The sequence below is a fragment of the Symphalangus syndactylus genome, chromosome 14 (genome assembly GCF_028878055.3).
Source record: "Symphalangus syndactylus isolate Jambi chromosome 14, NHGRI_mSymSyn1-v2.1_pri, whole genome shotgun sequence".
Taxonomy (NCBI): domain Eukaryota; kingdom Metazoa; phylum Chordata; class Mammalia; order Primates; family Hylobatidae; genus Symphalangus; species Symphalangus syndactylus.
In genome coordinates this window covers 53,085,163-53,105,158 of record NC_072436.2, presented here as the reverse complement: position 1 = coordinate 53,105,158, position 19,996 = coordinate 53,085,163, and the positions used below count along the sequence as shown (strand labels likewise).

General features: G+C 36.3%; 1 protein-coding gene across 2 annotated transcripts in view; it reads right to left on the bottom strand.

Moving 5' to 3' along the window:
- Positions 1-19,996, bottom strand: part of TSGA10 (testis specific 10) — a 158,095-nt gene that overhangs the window by 57,156 nt on the left and 80,943 nt on the right. For both annotated transcript variants that reach the window (XM_055242362.2, XM_063617621.1), the window contains 4 exons: positions 18,324-18,379; positions 17,020-17,188; positions 14,215-14,325; positions 10,261-10,446 (listed from right to left, as the gene is read on the bottom strand). In XM_055242362.2, coding sequence (XP_055098337.1) covers positions 10,261-10,446; positions 14,215-14,325; positions 17,020-17,188; positions 18,324-18,379 — 522 coding nt within the window. The remainder of the gene's footprint in view (positions 1-10,260; positions 10,447-14,214; positions 14,326-17,019; positions 17,189-18,323; positions 18,380-19,996) is intronic.

The following is a 19,996-nucleotide window of genomic DNA, read 5'->3' as shown; positions in this document are numbered from 1 at the left end:
CTCATCATCACTGGCCATCAGAGAAATACAAATCAAAACCACAGTGAGATATCATCTCACACCAGTTAGAATGGCCATCATTAAAATAAGGAAAATATCTTGAAAGCAGCAAGGGAAAAATGGCTTGTCAATTGCACAGGAACTCCAATAATATTAACAGCTGACTTCTAAGCAGAAACAGTGGAATCCAGAAAGCAGTGATCTAACATATTTAAAGACCTCAAAAAACAAAACAACCCAAAATACCAAGAATTCTTGTCAACCAAGAAGCTACACCCAGGAGAACTACCTTTCAGAATGAAGGGAAAATCTCTGCAAAAATGCTACGAGCCAGAAGAGAGTGGGAGCCAATATTCAACATTCTTAAAGAAAAGAATTTTCAACCCAAAATTTCATATCCAGCCAAACTAAGCTTCATAAGCAAAGGAGAAATAAAATCCTTCACAGACAAGCAAATGCTGGGACATTTTGTCACCGCCAGGCTTGCCTTACAAGAGCTCTGAAAAAAGCACTAAACTTGGAAAGGAAAAACTGGTACCAGCTACTGCAAAAACATACCAAATTGGAAAGACCATCAACACTATGAAGAAACTTCATCAACTAATGGGCAAAATAACCAGCTAGCATCATAATGACAGGATCAAATTCACACATAACAATATTAACCTTAAATGTAACTGGGCTAAATGCCCCAATTAAAAGACACAGACTGGCAAATTGGATAGTCAAGACCCACTGGTGTGCTGTATTCAGGAGATCCATCTCACGTACGAAAACATATTTAGGCTCAAAATAAAGGGATGGAGGAATATTTACCAAGCAAATGGAAAGTAAAAAAAAAAAAAATTAGGAGTTGCAATTTTAATCTCTGATAAAACAAACTTTAAACCAATAAAGATCAAAAGAGACAAAGAAGGGCATAAAATAATGGTAAAAACACCAATGCAACAAGAAAAGCTAACTATCCTAAATATATATGCACCCAATACAGGAAGACCCAGATTCATAAAACAAGTTCTTAAAGACCTACGAGAGACTTAGACTCCCACACAGTAATAGTGGGAGATTTTAACACCCCACTGTCAATATTAGACAAATCAATGAGACAGAAAATTAACAAAGGTATTCAGGACTTGAACTCAGCTCTGGACCAAGAGGACCACGCAGACCACAGAACTCTCCACCCCAAATCAACAGAATATACATTCTTTTCATCACCTCATCATACTTATTCTAAAATTGACCATATAATTGGAAGTAAAACACTCCTCAGCAAATACAAAATAACGGAAATCATAATAAACAGTTTCTCAGACCACAGTGCAATCAAATTAGAACTTACCCAGCCATCCCATTACTGGGTATATACCCAAAGGACTACAAATCATGCTGCTATAAAGACACATGCACACGTATGTTTATTGCGGCACTATTCACAATAGCAAAGACTTGGAACCAACCCAAATGTCCAACAATGATAGACTGGATTAAGAAAATGTGGCACATATATACCATGAAATACTATGCAGCCATAAAAAAGGATGAGTTCATGTCCTTTGTAGGGACATGGATGAAACTGGAAACCATCATTCTCAGTAAACTATCCCAAGGACAAAAAACCAAACACCGCATGTTCTCACTCATAGGTGGGAATTGAACAATAAGAACACATGGACACAGGAAGGGGAACATCACACTCCAGGGAATGTTGTGGGGTGGGGGGAGGGAGAGCATTAGGAGATATACCTAATGCTAAATGACGAGTTAATGGGTGCAGCACACCAACATGGCACAGGGATACATATGTAACAAACCTGCACATTGTGCACATGTACCCCAAAACTTAAAATATAATAATAATAAAAAAGTCAATTAATGTAATACACTATAAAATAAAGAAAAACTACATGATCATCTCAATAGACACAGAAAACGCATTTGACAAAATCCAACACCCTTTTTGATAAATACACTCTTTAAAGTAGGAATAGAAGGGAATTTCTTCAATGTCATAAAGGGTTTCTATAAAAAACCAATAGCTAAGGTCATACTTGATGGTAAAAGATGAAATGCTTTCCCCCTAAAATCAGGAACAAGATAAGGATTCCCCTTCTGGACCCTTCTATTCAACACTGTACTAGAAGTTCTAGCCAGGGTAGTTAGGCAATAAAATAAAATAAAAGGATCCAGATTGGAAACGAAAAAGTAAAAACTATCTCTATTCACAGATGACATGATCTTTGATACAGAAAATCCACCAGCCCAGGCGACAGATATAGAAAATCCTAAGGCATTCACTAAAAACTTTTAGACTTAATAAATAAGTTCAGCAAGGTTGCAGGATACAAGATCGATAAACAAAAATCATTCTATTTTTATACACTTGCAATGGAGAATCTGAAAATAAAAATAAGAAAACAATTCTATTTACAGTTGCATTCAAAATAATAAAATACTTAAGAATAAAATTAACACAAGAAGACCTAACTTATACTCTGAAAACAACAAAATATTGTTGAAAGAAATTAAAGATCTAATAAATGAAACTACACCTTGTGTTCATGGATCAGAAAACTTAATATTGTTAAGACAGCCATATTCCCCAAATTGATCTACCAGCTCAGCATAGTCTCTATCAGAATCCCAGGTGGTTTCTTTGTAGAAATTGACAAGATGATCCTAAAATTTATATGAAAATTCAAAAGACTCAGAATAGCCAAACAATCTTGAAAAAATGAAAACAAAGCAGGAGGACTTTCACTTTTCCATTTCAAAAGCTACTACAAAGCAATAGTAATTATGCCAGTGTGGTACTGACATAAGGATAGACATACAGATCAATGAAATAGAATTAAGAGTCTATAAGAAGCCCATGTGTCTATGATCTATTGATTTTTGAAAGAGGTGCCAAGACCATTCAAATGGGGGGGGAGGGGAGAAATAGTCTTTTCAACAAATGTTACTAAGATAACCGGATAGACACATGCAAAAGAATGAATTTGGACCCTTACTTCACACCATGTGAAAAAAAATGAACTAAAACTGCATCAAAGACCTAATGAAGGGTTTGGTGGTGATAAAGGGTACAGTTATTCTTTTCAAAGTGATGAAAATGTTCTAAAATTGATTGTGGTGATCATTGCACAACTCTACGAACACATAAACACTATTAAATTGTATACTTTAAGTGGATAAACTATATGGCATGTTAATTATTCTCAATAAAGCTGTTACAAAAAATAGCAACACAAAAATATGTAGAATACAGCTAAAGCACTGTGTAGGGTAAAATACATACCTTAAAAGCTTAGAAAAGAAGAATGGGCTAAAACCAATGACCCTAAGCACCTACATGAAAATACGAAGAGACAATTGAACACATACTATTTAGAAGGAAAGAAATAATAAAGAGAAGAAATCAATGAAATAGAAAATTAGTTCATTAATAAAGAAAAATCAATAAAATTAATATTCCTTTGGAAAGATAAACATAAATGATAAACTTCTGGCTAGACTGATGAAGAGAATAGAGAAATGCTACAAATTGCCAATAACAAGAATGCAAAAAGGAATATAACTACAAAGTAAGAACAAATTTGCCTACAAATTTGACAACTTCGATGAAACAGGCAAATCCTAGCAAAACACAAATTACCAAAATGACTTAAGAAATCAGAAATCCTGGCTGAGCGCGGTGACTCACGCTTGTAATCCCAGCACTTGTGGGAGGCTGAGGTGGGTGAATTATGAGGTCAGGAGTTCGAGACCAGCCTGGCCAACATGGTGAAACCCCATCTCTACTAAAAATACAAAAAATTTGCTGGGCGTAGTGGTGGGCACCTGTAATCCCAGCTACTCAGGAGGCTGAGGCAGGAGAATTGCTTGACCCAGGAGACGGAGGTTGCAGTGAGCTGAGATCACACCAGCGTGCTCCAGCCTGGGCAACAGAGTGATACTCCATCTCAAAACAAAAACAAAAACAAAAAATATATATATATATACACACACACACACATATATATATACACACACACACACACACACACACACACATATATATATATGCAATCTAATAATGTATTTTTAAAAATACATCATGACCTTTCAACACAAGTGCAGCCTGGGTGACAGAGCTAGATCATGTCTCAACAAAAAACAAAACCACCATGACCTACTATCCAGGAATTATTTTTTAAAGCAATGTATTAGCCAGTTTAACAAACTAAAAATTAAAGTGATATGACCATCTCAATAGCTGCAGAAAAAGCATTTGATAAAATTTTATACCCATTCATGATACAAACTCTAAGAAAACTTAGGCCAGGCATGGTGGCTAATGCCTCTAATCCCGGCACTTTCGGAAGCCGACGTGGGCAGATCACCTGAGGTCAGGAGTTTGAGACCAGTCTGGCCAACATGCCAAAACCCCATCTCTATTAAAAATACAAAAAAAATTAGCCAGGCATAGTGGCAGGCACCTGTAATCCCAGCTACTTGGGAGGCTGAGGCAGGAGAATTGCTTGAACCTGGGAGGCAGAAGTTGCAGTGAGCCGAGATCACGCCACTGCACTCCAGCCTGGGCGACAGAGCAAGACTCAGTCTTGGGGGAAACACACACACACACACACACACACACACACACACACACCCACCCACAAAACTTTAAGTAAACTTGTAAGAAAAGGGAATGTTTTCAACTTGACAAAATGCTTCTGCAAGCCCAGCCAACATGATGAAACCTTGTTTCTACAAAAAATGCAAAAATTAGCCAGGTATGGTGGCACACTCCTGTATTCCCAGCTACTCAGGAGGCTGAGGTGGGAGAATCCCTTGAACCCAGGGGGCGAAGGCTGTAGTGAGCCGAGATCGCACCACTGCACTCCAGCCTGGGCAACAGAGCGAGACCCCATCTCAAAAAAAAAAAAAAGCTTCTACAAAAAACCTGCAGCTAATATCATATTCAAAGATGAAACACTGAGTCCTATTCCCTTATGGCTATATATGAGGCAAAAAATATCCACTCTCACCACTTTTATTCAATACTGTTATTTGAAGTACTAGGCAGAAGAAAAAGGCGTTCTGAAAAGAGTAAAAGAGAAGAAGTAAAACTGTCTTTATACATTTAGGTCATAATTGCATATGTAGAAAATCCTTTTAAAATCTACAAAAACCTACTAGGACTAAAACACTGAATTTAAACAATGTTACAGAATAAAAGGTCACAAAATTCTATTCTACTTTTGTGTATAGGCTATCAAAACCTGGAACATAAAATTCAAGAATAAAATATCATTTTTACACTGGCATTGTAAAGACTCATGAGATATTCTATAAGAGCCATAAAAAACCCCATGAGATAATATGGGATACATTTAACAAAATATATTTAATACCTATACACTGAAAAGTATAAAACATTGTTGAGAGAAATAAAAGACCTGCCTAAATAAATAAATAAGTGGATACACCATGTTTATGGATTGGAAGACTCAATATTGTTGAAATCTCAACTCTTCCCATACTGATCTGTATATTCAAAATAATACTAATCAAACCCCAAGTAGGTTTTTTTTTCTGTAGAAAATGATATGCTCATTCTAAATTTATGTGGAAATGCAGAGGACCCATAGTAGCCAAACATTTGGGGAAAGAACACATTTGGAGGACTTAACTAGCTCATTTCAAGATCTACCATAAAGATATATTGATCAAGTCACTCAGTTACTGGCTAAGGATAGATGTATACCCGGAAGAGAGTATAGAAACAGATCCACACATATATGATCATTTGATTTTTGTGAAAAATTTGTAGATAATTCAATGATGAAATAAGTCTTTTCAATAAGTGGTGCTGGATGACTTCATATCCGTATGGGAAAAAATGAACCTTGACCCTTATCTTACATCATATGCAAGTATTAATTCAATTGTAGCATAGATCTAAATATAAAATCTAAAAATATAAAATTCCTAAAAGAAAGTCTATGCACCTTGGTGCATGTGAAGATTTATCAGGATATAGAAGTACAAAGTATAAAAAGAAAATTGGTAAACTGGACTTCATCAAAAATGTAAAACTTCTGCTCTTAGAATGATTTTATTAAGAAAACAGAAAGGCAAGCCAATGACTGGGAGAAAATATCCAAAATCTAAAGTGTTCAAAAAATATCTACAATTTAATAACAAGATGATAAACATGCCAATAAAAAGATGGGCAACAGATTTGAAAAGCTACTTCACAAAAGAGATAGATTCATGACCAATAAGCATGTGAAAAGCTATTCAACATCATTTGTCATGAGGAAAAGGTATACTAAAATATAATGTGATAACTTTACTCATCTATTAACAATACCAAGTGTGGGAGAAGATTTAGAGCAACTATCACGCAGTGCAAGCGGGAGTGTGAAGTGATACAACCACTTCGTTTTTTGTTTGTTTTTTGTTTCCATCTCCTCCAGCATTTATCCTTTGTGTTACAAATAAAATAATAATAATAATAATACAATCATACTCTTTTTTTTTTTTTTTTTTCCTTTTTTGAGACAGAATCTCGCTCTGTTGCCCAGGCTGGAGTGCAGTGGCGCAATCTCAGCTCACTGCAAGCTCCGCCTCCCGGGTTCACGCCATTCTCCTGCCTCAGCCTCTCCGAGTAGCTGGGACTACAGGCGCCCGCCACCATGCCCGGCTAATTTTTTTGTATTTTTAGTAGAGATGGGGTTTCACCCTGGTCTCGATCTCCTGACCTCGTGATCCGCCCACCTCGGCCTCCCAAAGTGCTGGGATTACAAGCGTGAGCCACCGCGCCCGGCCCAATTATACTCTTTTAGCTATTTTTAAATTACAATAAATTACTGTTGACTACAGTCACCCTGTTGTACTATCAAATACTAGATATTGTTTAATCAATTTGTCAGATTTTACAAAGTTAAGCATACTTACCATATAATCCAGCAATTCCACTCCTAGTTATTTATCCAAGAAAAATGAAAACTTACATGAACACAAAGACTTGAACACAATGTTCACAGAAATTATATTCCTCATGGCCAAAAACTAGAAACAACCTGTTATGGACAAAACTGTGTTCCCTCCAAATTCATACATTGAACCCTAACCCCCTAGTGTGACTATATTTGGAGACAGGACCTTTAAAGAGGTAATTAAGGTTAAATGGGGTTATAAGGATAGGATCCTAATCCAACATGACTGGTGTCCTTGTAAGAATAGGGAGAGACACCAAGGATGTGCATGCACAGAAGAAAGGCCATGTGAGAATGTAGCAAGAAGGGAGACATTTGCAGACCAAGGAGAGAGGCCCCAGAAGAAACCAAACCTTCTGGCACTGTGATCTTAGACTTCCAGTCTCCAGAACTGTGAGAAAATCATTCAGAGGGAAATAAACAAATCCACAATTACAGAGGAAGATCTTAACATGTCTTTCAGTATTTGAGAGCTCAAGAATACAAGTATAGTAAGGATTTATAAGACCTGACTGACACTATTAACAAGCCTAATCTGTAAATATATATAACATACATATATGTGTCCACGAAGAAGTGAGCACAGATGCTTTTCAAGGTCATGTAGAATATTATCAAATATTGATTACATAATCTGCCACTAAGCAATTCTTAGCAGATAACAAATAATTAATTATCATAAGCCATTTTATCTGATCACAACATTAGAAACATTAGGCAATAAGATATTAGACACAACAAAGTAAAAATAGACTAATAACCTCAAGTCCCCTGTACACTGGAAAGTTTTTTAAAACTTCAGGTCAAGTGTGGTGGCTCATGCCTCTAATCCCAGCACTTTGGGACGGTGAGGTGGGAGGATCACTTGAGGCCAGGAGATCAAGACCAGCCTGGGCAATATAGTAAGACTCCACTGCTACAAAAAAATTAAAAATTAGCTAGGTGTGGTGGCTCACACTTGTAGTGTTAGCCACTTGGAGGCTGAGACTGATGGATCACCTGTGCCCAGGAACTGGAGGCTGTGGTGAGCTATGATTGTACCACTGCACTCCAGCCTGGGAACAGAGTGAGACTCTGTCTCAAACAAACAAACTTTAGTAATTAAAAATAAATCATAATGAAATGAGATGATATTAAAAACTGAATGGCAATGAAAGGATTATCTCAAAACTTGTGGGCTGCAGGTGGCTGCACCCCAAAAAATAGAAATTTCCAGTCTTCAACACATAGAAAAGAAATAAAATCATGAAATGTGATACATTTATTCTAAAATTCATTTGAGACAGTTTAATAAGGACCAACTACAGTCCAAATAATTTGAGGGAACATTAATTCTTCCAGATATCAAGACTCAACATAAAATTATAATAGCTACAAGAGTGTATTATTGACAAGGGGATAAATTGACCAATGGAGCAGAATATATGGGAACTTATTTTTATGACAAAGTAGACTTGACTTATATTTCAGAGAAGAAAGGACAATGGATATCTATTCACAAAAATAAAAATTATATGTCTACTTCAAACTTCACAAAATAAATCTCAAGTAGGTTAAAGTCCTAAATGTAAATGGCAAAATTTCACATACTTTCAAACATTTAGAAGAACTTTTAAATGAAAATATAGGAAAATATCTCTCTGGCCTTGGGATTATATAGGATTTCTTAAAGAAGACATAAAAGTATAAACTATATAGGAAAATATTGATAATAATTATGAGTATATCAGAACTGAACATGTCTGTTTATATTGCAAGGAAGGTGAAAAGACAAGCCGCAGACACGGACAAGATAATTGTAATATCTTTAAAAGGATTATTATCAAGAATATATAGAGAATTCCGTTAAAAATCAATATGAAGGCAGGGCGTGGTGGCTCACGCCTGTGATCCCAGCACTTTGGGAGGCTAAGGTGGGTGGATCACGAGGTCAAGAGATCAAGACCAGCCTGGCCAACATGGTGAAATTCCATCTCTACTAAATACAAAAAAAAACTAGCTGGGCAGGGTGGTGCGCACCTGTAGTCCCAGCTACTTGGGAGGTTGAGGCAGGAGAATCACTTGAACCTGGGAGGCGGAGGTTGCAGTGAGCCAAGATGATGCCACTGCACTCCGGCCTGGTGACAGAGCGAGACTCCAACTCAAAAAAAAAAAAAAAAATCAGTATGAAAAAGATAAGCTATGCAATAGAAAAATGGCCAAAGTTTACAAAAATTTCATTCCAGAGAAATTCAAGAAAGCATTCATAGAGGAAGAATCCTAAATGGCTAAGAAACATGAAAAGGTCCTCGACTTCACTTGTAATCAAGGAAGCACAAGACAAAAAGTATGGAAAAAATTGTCTGACAATATCGAGGATTCATATTTGAGAAAATAACTCATGATTTCTAATGGCAGAATGACACTTTAGAGAACAATTTGACAAAAACTTAGAAGAGTTGAAATTGCACATATCTTGGATCTATTCCAGGCATATAGCTTTTTAAAATGCACTTCCAGGCATAAATATAGGGAAACATGTAGTCAAAGGGAAATGTAAAAGGTTTGTTGCAGTGTTTTATCACAGAAAAAAGTGAAAAAAAATTACCTTTCCTTCAATATGGGAATGAATTTAAAAAAGGAAATATTTATACAATGAATATATGCAACTGTTTGAGTAAAGCAGTACACTATATATATCAAGATAGATGTGTCAAAATTATAATATTGAGCAAACAGGGCAAGTTGCAAGTGAATATCTCCAACTATGTTTGTTATCACTTAAATAAAACCCAAAGCATACCGAACAACATTATACATTATTTGTGGGTGTAAGCTTGTAGAAAAAGTATAAACATATGCAAAGGAGTTAGACACACTGACAGGAAAGTTATGCACACCAGCAATTAGGGAGGTAGGAGGGAAAAGGATGAGATAAGTTTCATCTGTAATGTTTTATTTCTTTAAACAAGGAGACATTTGAAGCAAATATGGCAAAATGTTAGTATCCTTACATGTGGGAGCTGGGGATATGTTTATCTGTTTTGTTACTTTTGCACTTTTTTTGTATGTTTGAAATAGTTTCTAACTTTAACAAATGCTAATGATTGTTCTAGATGTAGGGTCGATAAGAGATTGTAGAAGAATCGAAGTATAAGGAGAATGGTTAGCATGCTACAATTCACAGTATATTTAAGTAATTTAAGTGTTTGTTCATACATTTAATTTATGGAAGGCCAAACAAAACTATTTTAAATATGATGCAGGATGTGTTATAAACATATTTTTCCAAACTTACTTGCTCAACCTCTCTGTTGAGGGAATCTACTTTTTCTTTTAATCTGTTACCCTCTGCCTCAGCAGTGATAAGTTCCATTTTGAGGGTATTGTTATCTGCCTCTGATTGATGGGCTTTATTTTCCCAGTTTTCAGCATCTTCATTGGCTTTTCGAAGTTGTTCCATCATTTGCCGGTTCTCAGATTCCTGAAAAGCAAACTTTAGCTATTACTTTAAAATGTTCAACATATGATAAAAATTAAACATTATTATCCAAGTCATTGGGAATTCACTTGCCATGAGAAGCATTTATAATAGAACCCTGAGGAAATGTATCTATACTCTTAGTTTAGAAAACAGGTCATCCTGTAATTAACAAAGACAGTGCAATCAGGATCTGCCCTGGCTCCTGAGTAACACTCAGTGAACACCAGTAAATAGTAAATTTAGGTAAATTACTCTTTTCTTCAAGACCTGAATGAATTTGTTCTTATATTTCCTTTTGTTCGAAGTCCTCCACAGCCTGCTTTTCCCATATGTCTGCTTACTGACTACTTGCTGGTCTGGATTCTGAGCCTCTGACCTTTTGTACTGGTGTATTCCCTTGTTCCTGACCAATTTACTGGGTTGTGCTAGCTACAGAGCTTCTGAGTACTTGCATATTTTAAGTGTCAACTTCTGATAATTTCCTGTCTGGTGCCTGCTTTTTATTCATAGCCCCAGCCTTAATTACCTTGATCATGAACTGTTCTATGAGTATCTTTTACCTGCTAGTCTAGTAACTTTCCCTGACAGTCTAGTAACTTTCCTGAAATTGCTCAGAAGTAAACTATCAAACCTATGCCAATAAACACTAGTCGTAAATATGCATTCATGTATAAATTGAGCATACAATAAGAACCAGATTTTTTAAACTTTCAAAATTCTATCATGAGCAGAGTAACTGAAGTAGGGTCTGATTTCTTGTAGGGAAATAAGGAGGGAAAAAAATTCAGCTCCACAAACAATATAATAGACCGAGTAATCATTATTAGGCTATTTTTAAAAACATTTTATTATGGTTTGGTGAATTCATTCTAAAAAATTAGTTGTAATTTTGGTAATTTTTCCAAAGGCACTAGATTTCTTTCTCTCCTGTTAATAAATAGTGCACGTCCCTATCAGAAACCCTGGGCTAAATAAAATGACCAAATTGCAATAAATAATGTCTAATACTCCTTTCAAATCAGATAAGCCATCTCTCGATTATGATTACTGGTGGAAATTCAGCTAATATTGCCACCTTGTGGCCTCTAATATGAAAGATCTTTGCCAAGTCTGTGTTAGTCAACAATATACTAAACTACCTATTGGCTTTCAAGATTCAGATACTCCAAATATGTCAGCAAGAACCTGGTATGTGTTTTCCATGATTGTACTAACAATCACAGTTGTGTACAGAGTATGTACTTGGAGGGTGCTCGTACAATATACTTAAACGAATTGTATTCACATCGATCTTTACCCTCTTTAACTTTGTGCATTACTTACTGTCTATGTCATTCACTTAAAACTGCCTTACAGCTTTGTGTTGTTAGGTGTGGATGTAAAGCCTCCCCAGTAACACCTTGTATTTCTCTAAAACAGGAACCATTTTGATATTAAATTTAGTTCTGTGACCAGGTAGTACATTATTCAAAGTGAAAAGGGATTCCATAGAATGTCTCTCCTGTCCTCCAACCACCCAGTGCTCCCTCCTTCTTGGCAAGCAGAAAGCATATTTTACCCTTTTTCATATCCTCCCATAGAGGCCAGAGCAGTGTTGAGCCTGAGAGGCAACACTATAAAGAAAATGAAACTGTTCTTTGGTATTCTCTATTTCCTGCTTTCAGGATCTCTTTACTTCTATATGGTGCCTCCCCTGTATCCACAGCTCCCTCTGGCCACCCACAAGTCTCACTGCAGCACTTCATAGGCCTCAGCTGGAATCCTTTGCATTTCTTGCCTAAATTATGGTTACAACCTCTTCTAACTGCTCTCTCCACTTCTGATTTTGTTACCCTTCTGGTTTATTCTTGACATTTCCAAAATAAACTTCCTAAAAGGCAACCCTTAAATAACTTTTATGTTTTAGTTCTAACAAAAGCTTCTGAAAATAGGGTTCAAAGAAGGTCTTTCTTGCCTCTCCTTTATCATCCACTTGTACACGCTACTCTACCTACAGGATCTACTTTTCCCCCTACACCTTTGCTCATGTTGTTCCCACTGCCTGGCAGTCATTCTGTTTCCTCTCCGTTTTTCATTTCTGGCACTCCAGCACCTAGCACACTGCATGAATGAGTGAATGAATGAAGTACTCCACACTACTTGATGGTCTATCCCTATCAACATGGATCCGTAGTTCATTCTCTCCAGGCCTGCATCCATCCAGTGTTACGCAATCTCATAAACAAATTCACACTAGGATGCTAAAATCCCCAGCACTTTGGAAGGCCAAGGTGGGAGGATCACTTGAGCCTAAGAAGCTTGATGTGTGATGTCTGAAAATATAATTCTAGAATCTAAAAGTTCTAATCCTTAATGGTGGAATTTCAGGTAATGTTACTAACAGACTAGGGAGATAAAGGGAAGAGTTTAACACTGGCTGAAAGTTTACTATGTTAACTGTTGTTCTGGGCTGGGTGCAGTGGCTCATGCCTGTAATCCTACCACTTTGGGAGGCCGAAACAGGTGGATCACTTCAGGTCAGAAGTTCGAGACCAGACTGGCTAACATGGCGAAACCCCCATCTCTACTAAAAATACAAAAATTAGCTGGGCATGGTTGCATGCACCTGTAATCCCAGCTACTCAGGAGGCAGGAGAATCGCTTGAACCTGGGAGGCAAAGGCTGCAGTGAGCCACGATTGCACCACTGCACTCCAGCCTGGCAATACAGTGAGCCTGTCTCAAAAAAAAAAAAAAAAATGTTGGCTCTGGATATTCGTTTATTTATTTCTGACCTATTGTAGAATAGATTCAGATGGCTCACTGTGCTAGGTGTTTTAAATTATCTCACTTACTTGGGTGTTCTTCCCGGTTACAGATGGGAAGAATCAGAGAGGCTGAGTAGCCTGCATAAATAAAAAGCCTTCTGTTCATTTATGGTATTACATTGCTGGAACCTCAAAATCAAGAAGTGTAGGAAACCACATGCTTTTCCTACACAGGCTGCTTGCTGCCTGAAAGCAAGGATTGCAATTTAGAAATCCTTAGAATCTCTTCTGTCTCAAAGCCCTTAACAGTACTATGCATACCATAAATAAGTGTTTAAGATATGTTTGTAGACTGATATGAAATGATAAAATAGTGTAGGTGGATTGATTATTACAATAGGTATAGTGTTACCTACATACCACTCAAACCATTAATGGGAACATCCTCCCTCAATTTTAGATAATATTTTACCTAATAGACAAATCTAAAATCCTCAGTAAAGCTGCCTATTTATTCCTGAGTTGCCACACATGCACCACACTTATTGGAGTCATCTGATGTCACATACGTGTGCCTGGTCAAATGATTGCTAACAGAGAAGTGTGAGGAGAACCATCTGCCTTGCGGTCCTAAAAAAAAAATAGATGGCCCCATAACAGGGTAATCAGTTCTGATCTGCTACATAATCAGGTGGAACCTCTTTTGTCAGAGGTTTGTAACTGGAAACCCCACCACTTTCAATTAATTATAAGCGAGGTCAAATTGATTCTAGCCCTTTGTCCATCATCCAGTTACGAAGATTCTGCTTGTCTAGAGTGGCAGAGTCACAAAACAAAAGGGGCATATTCTCGAGGCATCTTTCTGAACATTATAAATATGTAGTGAACCCACCATTGTCAAAACTAAAATACACTATGTATTCAAAAAAGCTTTGATTCACCTGTCGCTCTGAGTATACTCAATTCTAAATTAACTCTAGTGAAAACTAAGTATCATGAGCAAAAAGAAAAAAAATACATACTTCAGACTTTAATATATTCTTCAGCTTGTTAACCTCCAAATTAGTATCTTGAACCTTCTGTTTTATGTCATTAAGTTCATTATGAGTGTCATTCAATTTTTTGGACAGTGCCTACGAAAAAAGATAGGTATATTTGACTATGAAAAATAAAAAATTTCTATATCTCAAAAATACCATAAACAAATTTTTAAACACTTGGAACAAATAAAATTAACATACCTAATACATAAACTCATATAAAAAAAGAAAACACATGAGCCCAATAGCAAGTGGGCAAATGACCCAAACAAGCAATTCAAAAAAGGAAGCATAAGTAGGTAAGACCTGAAAAAACTAAACTTTACTAGCAACTGAAGATATGCTAATTAAAACAACGAATTACTATTCTGCTTATCAAATTAATAAAGATTTAAAGCTATTCAGCTATGGTAAAGAATGGGCATTTCCATATACTACTGGAGTAAATGTAGATTTGCAGAAAGCAAATCTGTGATCAGGTATCTGGTGATGTATCAAGAGACAATTTTTTAATGCTCATAAAAACAAGAAAGACAAAAATGTTGATTATTGTTGAAGGTGGGAGATGGCACATGGGGATTCATTATATTTGAAAATGTCTATTTACATTTTTTTAATTTAAAAAAGAAACCTCAGCTGGGTGTTTTTCCTGTAATCCTGGCACTTTGGGAGGATCACTTGAGCCTAAGAGTTTGAGACCAACCTGAACAACATAGTGGGAACCCAACTCTACATTAAATAAATAAATAATTAAAAAGAAACCTCATAATCTGTGATTCAGTCTGAAATGAAATCTAATAAAATTTAATGAGACGCTGTCATTAAGGCATTATTTGTTACAGTGACAATATTTATTCATATAAAGTGAATCATGCAGTAAATAATAGTATACCTACATAGTGGCATAACCACATAATGGAATATTACATACCTACGAGAAATGTTTGGAATGATTTTTAATAATACAGGGAAATATTTGCCTACGTTAAGTGAAAAAAACTGTGCTAAAACACAAAAATACCTCCTTATCCCAATTTGTTAAAAATTGTGGTATCAAGGATAAAATTTTTTAAAGTTTCCACTTTCTAGTCTTCTGCAATACTGGTTCTTAACCTGTGGTCCACAGAGAGAGACCTCTTTTCTACCTTGGGCCTATGACCATAATGAATGAAAAAACTACTTTTGAACATATGTAAATTGTTATGACAACAGTTTTCTTCTGATTATAAAAAAATGTTTACAAAGTTTGAACAAGGCAGGAAAATGCTTACAATATTATAGTAAGGTAATAATAGCTATAAAATATTTATTGAGTGATATACTGGACAGTACAGTAAGTGCTTTCCAGGTATAGTCTCACTTACTAACCATTTTTACAGATGCTACAGAGACTCAGAGAAGTTGGTTTATATGATCACACACACGCAGAGAGCGAGATTCAGCCCATGTGAATCTTACTCAACTCTACTGCTTCTTCATGTTGAAAAAAGTATGATATAAAGTGATAGGTGATTTTATCCCACTACATTAGAAAGTGTGTAGGAAAATAGTGTTAAAATTTTTAAGTGCACTGAATAGCAATAAAAAAAATATGTGAAATGTAACAGTAACTGAGTTTTAAAAACGTGGGGGCTTTTCTAAACTCTTAACTTTTTGTTTAGAAAAAAGATTTTCTATAATAAGCTTCTATTTCTAAACGAATCAAAAAAATAGAAACTAAATTTCTAGGTTTTCATAAATAAGATATATCCACCTTTAGCCCGTATGCTCTAGCTGTAAAGAGTACACAAAGGCAGACCTTACAAATTCCCATCTTTTGGTTTTTATTGCTATTCATTAATTTTTTAAATAAACTTTTAGAATAGTTTTAGATTTACAGAAAAGTTGTGAAGACAGTATAAAGGGGACGTCTATTGTTAACATTTTACACTAGTATGGTACATATGTCACAATTAATAAGCCAATATTGATACATTATTATCTAAAGTCCACACTTTATTCATATTTCTTTCCTTTTTACATAATGTCCTTTTTCTGTTCCAGGATCCCATTATTCATTAACTTTTAAATAAAATACTTTAACATCTCAGATAATTTTTTATGATTAGCAAAGTATTATAGCTTTATAGCTGTTTAAGTAAATTAATAATCTTTAACAGTTAAAGACTACAGACTTTCAGGATGCAAACTAAACACACTGAAAGTGGTATCAAAATGGGGAAGACCATTTGGTCTTAAAAATTTTGAGAAGGGAAGAAATTTTCCAAATAGGATTTTTAAATGTTCAAGTTAAAATAAATGTTACTGGAAATGAGAACTGCAGATTAGACTTAAATATATTGCCTTGGGGAGAAAGAGTAATTATAAGAGGAACTTTCCTAAAAAGAATCACAGTGCTAATGAGGACCAAAAAACAAGGCACAGTCCATACATTCGTACTTAAAACAGAATAATATGTAGTCCATTTTTAAAAAAAAAACCTATTCTTTAAGGTTTCTCAAGGTTTTTATTCTCATTTGTTGATTATTCAAATATTTATTCTTCAGCAAGGAAGTACTAAGGTTTAATACAAATATAGCCCTGTTCTCTCTTTTCTTTAATATTTAACCCTTTGTGTCTGAGAATTCCATTTAAAAATTATGTGGCCTATTTTGCTATTTTTAAAAAAAAAAAAAAAAAAGGCTAGTTCCAGTGTCTGAGCTCTTCTATAAAGTGAAATGAGGGCTGTTCCTCACAAGAAATTCATATTTTTTTTCTTGGAGAAAATGATTCTAGGAACAAGTGTACCTGGTTTTCTTGTTTAGCTTTAGCAAACTGTTCTTGGAGACTGTCCTTGTCATGAGCCAAGATATCTCTTTCCCTGGTGATCTGGGCCAGCTCATCATTTGTCTCATCCAATTGCCGACATATTCTGGAAATGTCTTCTTCACACATAATTAGGGCCTCAGCAGACTGTCTATTCCACAAATCAAAGAGTACATAAGAAGAGACATTTTACTGAAACAGAGCAACAAATTCTCACAAGACAGAAGATGGACAGTTAGCATGAAAACATCTGAAGAGATTTTAAACACGTTTGAATTTATAGGAATAAATACTGCAAAGACAGTGCATTAGAGTTTCTCAATGTTGCCATCATTTCACTATGAAAAGGATACTAAGTATACATAATAGTCAATGATTTGCCAAATATTTCAAAACTTCTGACATCAAGTATTAGGAAGGCTTTCATCCTACCTCTGTTACGGCTTAGTCTCCTTTACAGATTCCTCTTCCTCTGCCCGCTTAAAAGTTAATGCTTTTCAGGGCTCAAGCCTTAGCCTCCCAATTATTCTCACTCTAACCCTTCTCTCAGACAAACTCTATTCATATCCATGGTTCCCAACCCCATCTATAACCAATGACTCCAAAATAATTATCTCCAGTTTTAGCCCCTCTGTTATACCCCAGACTTACATTTAACTGCTTACTAGACATGTCTACAATAAGGTCCCAAAGGTTCTTCAAATTCAGAGGTAAAATCATTTTTTCTCCTCATACTTTCTTCATGTTCAGTATTCGTCCCTGGCCAGAAACTTGGCATTTTCCTGGTGTCTCTCCTTCATACAAAAGCACTTCACTCCTTCTGTCCTACAACTCCTAGACCCCAATTTATCACCACCTCTTCTGCTTAGGTATCTTTCTAACACAAAAATCTCCTCAGAATTCTTTAATAATTATTGTCCAAAGGATATAACCAATACTCATTTGTCTATAACACAAGCCTCTGCCCGCTTGTTTAGCCTCCTCGCTTCACTTCTCCCCTCACACTCTAGGTTTCAACAACACTCACCCACTTGTAGGTCAAGAGGCTTGTGAACATGATCTGTGGTTCTTTGCTATTCTTTCTATTTTAAATGCCCTTTCCTTCCCCTTATTTTACTTGGCAAACACCATCCCCTCTTTTAGTTCCCTAGACAGACTTAGGCCTCCTTTGATGAGAGAGCACCTTACACGTATCACTGAGCCCCTTGTTTCTTACTATCTTTGTACCTAACATGGTACTTGGCCCCCCAGTAAGTGCTCAAATATTTGTTGAATGACTGATTTACCTTGATGCCTGTTCCGTATCAGCAATGATATTCTTCATGCTTGAAATGGTCTTTTCCTTGAAAAATAATATATTAAATAAAAAAAATCTTAAGCTGTTACTTCTGTTAAAATTGAATGAACAAAAAGAGAATTTCCCTTTCCCTTTAGGTTTCCATTTGGTTTTAAAAACATGTATGTCTTATTCTTTTCCACACTTTAAAGCCTAGTATATCAATGTGAATATTTGCACTGGGTAAAAATAGATTATGTTCATTAAAGTAAAGGCTATACTTAGGTGTAATTATATGAGATCAGTATATCAAATTCTTTGTTAAAAGATATTTTGTGCAGTCACCCAGCAACACAAGAACCCTATAACCACCTGTTTTTGGAGGCAAACCAACGGTTTGGCGTTGGAGTATTGGCATTTTATACTGGGATTAGAACTGGTTCTCTTGCTCACATTCTTTATGTTATAAAACCCAGAGAAGCCAATCATGTATACCTAAATTTAGTTTTTAAGAATAATTTTGATTAAGTATATTATTTATATTAGCCAGCAACAAAATCTTCAAAAAGCTGTTCCAATCCAATTACTTATAGAAGTAAGCTACTGATATTTAGGTGTGAGCTAATAAGGAGGTAAGCATTAGGCCTAGAGCAAGGGTAAGAAAAATAAACTATATTTTCCTTTTTCAAAGGCGTGGTGAGGGAGTAGTAGTGGAGTCAGTCAAGGTAGAAATGGGTTTGAATATCTTAATGCCTTTAATACCATTCCCACACCTCTTTTTAAAACTTCCATTGAACTAGTCCAACTATAAACAGATGCTTAGAGCTAACATTAGCCCTAAAAAAGTAAGAAAGTTATTTCACTAAGTAATAACTGGATTTCACCTTGCCCTTTGAATTTTCAAATCTTAAGTAACGAAGTAAAAAGATTTTTAAAAACCCAAACCTACATTTTCCAACCAATTCTGTTTCTCTTTCCTTTCTTTTCTTCTTCTTCTTCTTTTTTTTTTTTTTTTTTTTTGAGACGGAGTTTTGCTCTTGATGCCCAGGCTGTAGTGCGAGGGAGCAATCTTGGCTCACTGCAACTTCCGCCTCCCAGGTTCAAGCGATTCTCCTGCCTCAGCCTGCCGAGTAGTTGGGATTACAGGCATGCGCCACCATGCCCAGCTAATTTTTTGTATTCTTAGTAGAGATGGGGTTTCACTATGTTGGCCAGGCTGGTCTCAAACTCCTGACTTCAAGTGATCCACCCGCCTCGGCCTCCCAAAGTGCTGGGATTACAGGCGTAAGCCACTGCCCCCCGGCCGTTCCTATTTCTTTCCTTTTTTTTTTTTTTGATACGGAGTCTCGCTCTGTCGCCCAGGCTGGAGTGCAGTGGCGCAATCTCGGCTCACTGCAAGCTCCGCCTCCCGGGTTCACGCCATTCTCCTGCCTCAGCCTCTCCGAGTAGCTGGGACTACAGGCGCCCGCCACCACGCCCGGCTAATTTTTTTTGTATTTTTAGTACAGACGGGGTTTCACCGTGGTCTCGATCTCCTGACCTCGTGATCCGCCCGCCTCGGCCTCCCAAAGTGCTGGGATTACAAGCGTGAGCCACCGCGCCCGGCCTCCTACTTCTTTAGCGTTAGTTTTACACACATTTGTGTGTGTGTGTGTGTGTGTGTGCGTGTGTGCTATCTTCCCT